Source organism: Pyricularia pennisetigena (genome assembly GCF_004337985.1).
Source record: "Pyricularia pennisetigena strain Br36 chromosome Unknown Pyricularia_pennisetigena_Br36_Scf_19, whole genome shotgun sequence".
Classification (NCBI taxonomy): domain Eukaryota; kingdom Fungi; phylum Ascomycota; class Sordariomycetes; order Magnaporthales; family Pyriculariaceae; genus Pyricularia; species Pyricularia pennisetigena.
Window position 1 is genome coordinate 18980 of NW_021940931.1, and position 1683 is coordinate 20662.

The 1683-nt window shown below is 47.2% G+C and overlaps 1 protein-coding gene across 1 annotated transcript; it reads right to left on the reverse strand.

Annotated features, from left to right (window-relative positions):
- Positions 1–683: 683 nt before the first annotated feature.
- On the reverse strand, positions 684–1683 carry PpBr36_11374 (uncharacterized protein; the record flags this gene model as incomplete). Its single annotated transcript, XM_029898476.1, has 2 exons — positions 684–1083; positions 1148–1683. Coding segments are annotated over 2 exons (936 nt in total), but the record flags the coding sequence as incomplete, so codon positions are not given.

The window sequence follows — 1683 nt, forward strand, 5'->3', positions numbered from 1 at the left end:
TCGCTTAGCTATTTTGAGAGTGCGGGAAAAATTGAACACAATTGTCGCATCTTTCAGGTAAAGTCTACAGACTTCAAAACGGTACAAAGCCGAAAAGATGGCTAGGCAATTAAAACGAAAAGCCCGTCATTGAAATCCATACTGTAAGTCCAAAAAACAATTCGCCGTTAATTTGGACTTGCATTAATATAGTGGTCAAGTTCTGGGATGCCCAAAAAAAGTTAGGATTCCGACGAAAGTAACCTGGAATATGGAGAGATTGAAATTAGGCCAGGGCTTGCCCAGTTCTGGACATGCCGATTCTGGCTGGGGCAATTTAACCAAAGGCCCAAAGATGGGCCGTGGCGACTCCGCCATAGGCTGAGACAATGGTCACCCTCCACTTATTTGATTGTGGCTGAAGACAAACTCAGCACCGAGTTTTCATAGTCAATACAAATCTCACAGCTGAGATTTGGCACTTGAGATTTCGTGGACCACATTTTCAATTCGGTCTCAGGAACCTGAGACTTTTCCTCCTGCTTTCGGACCCGAGGCAGTGTGAAGTTTTTTTCTCTGTTGTTTGTATTGACGCCAGCTATGGTTGTTTCTAGCTCTAAAACTCTAAATATCAAGTCGGTAAGCGTTTCTTGCGCTCCATATCACGTGCTGCTCCTAAGCTGAGGACTGGACCAGCTGACAAATTAACCATTGGCATGCCAATACCACCTCCCTGCCCCAGCATCATATTTACGCCGGTATCCGTCTGGATGCCACAGCCTGATGCTGTTTAGACTGCAATGCCTCCATCGGGGCCTCCCAGACCAATACTCAAACTCTTGCATCCATTCCCCGATTTGAATGTTTGAACGACGACTTAATTGGCCAACGACACGCATCCATCCACACCGAATCAATGTATCCAACGCTTCCCGCATCGTAATGTTGACCCCGTGAGACTGACTTGAGCGCGGAATAACCCATGTGCCAATCAAACAGTCTTGACTTCTGGTGTCTTCTCGAGTGGTCGCGTGAAACTGAAAAATCAAGAGGTGTTGGGAGTTATAGACAAAAACCTGCGGGCAGTCGTACTTGTAGGCGTATCTTATGAGTACCAAATCTGTTAGTGACCGAGAACGCTCCGCAATCGTGATGTATATTTACTAACCCTCTCATCTCTTGCCCTAGCCTTTTGGTGACTGTTCCCATAGTCTTGGCCCCGGACCATTCGTCCTTCTGAATGACACCCCATGGCTTCAGCTCGCCAGCGCACAAGCAGTACTCATGACTCTCGACCATCAACGAAAAATAATGGTCGATGGTTTTGGAATCAGTGGTAGCCCCTGGTGGTCCTGATTGCGAGCGCTCGAATACGTTGAGCCCGTCCCAAGCCTGACGACATGGAAGAGACAAGTGTCTTTGAAGGTCTCGGGTAACATCTGCTTCTTGTTCGATGAGCTCATGAACTACGTTCGCGCTAGATGTAAGTCGCTGCATACGATCTCCTGCTAGATTTTGATGACCATATCCTTGACAGAGCCGGTCTTCGATGCAGCTCAATGTTGCGTCTCGAAGTCCTGCTTTTAATTCAGGGAAATCTTGTACCCAGTCTTTCTTGGAAATCTTCGGGTCCTTTCCAGGCAATCTAAAAAAGGAAGCGCTGGGCAAATCCTCTCTCAGAAGATCCCCGATAGAACTGAGTAT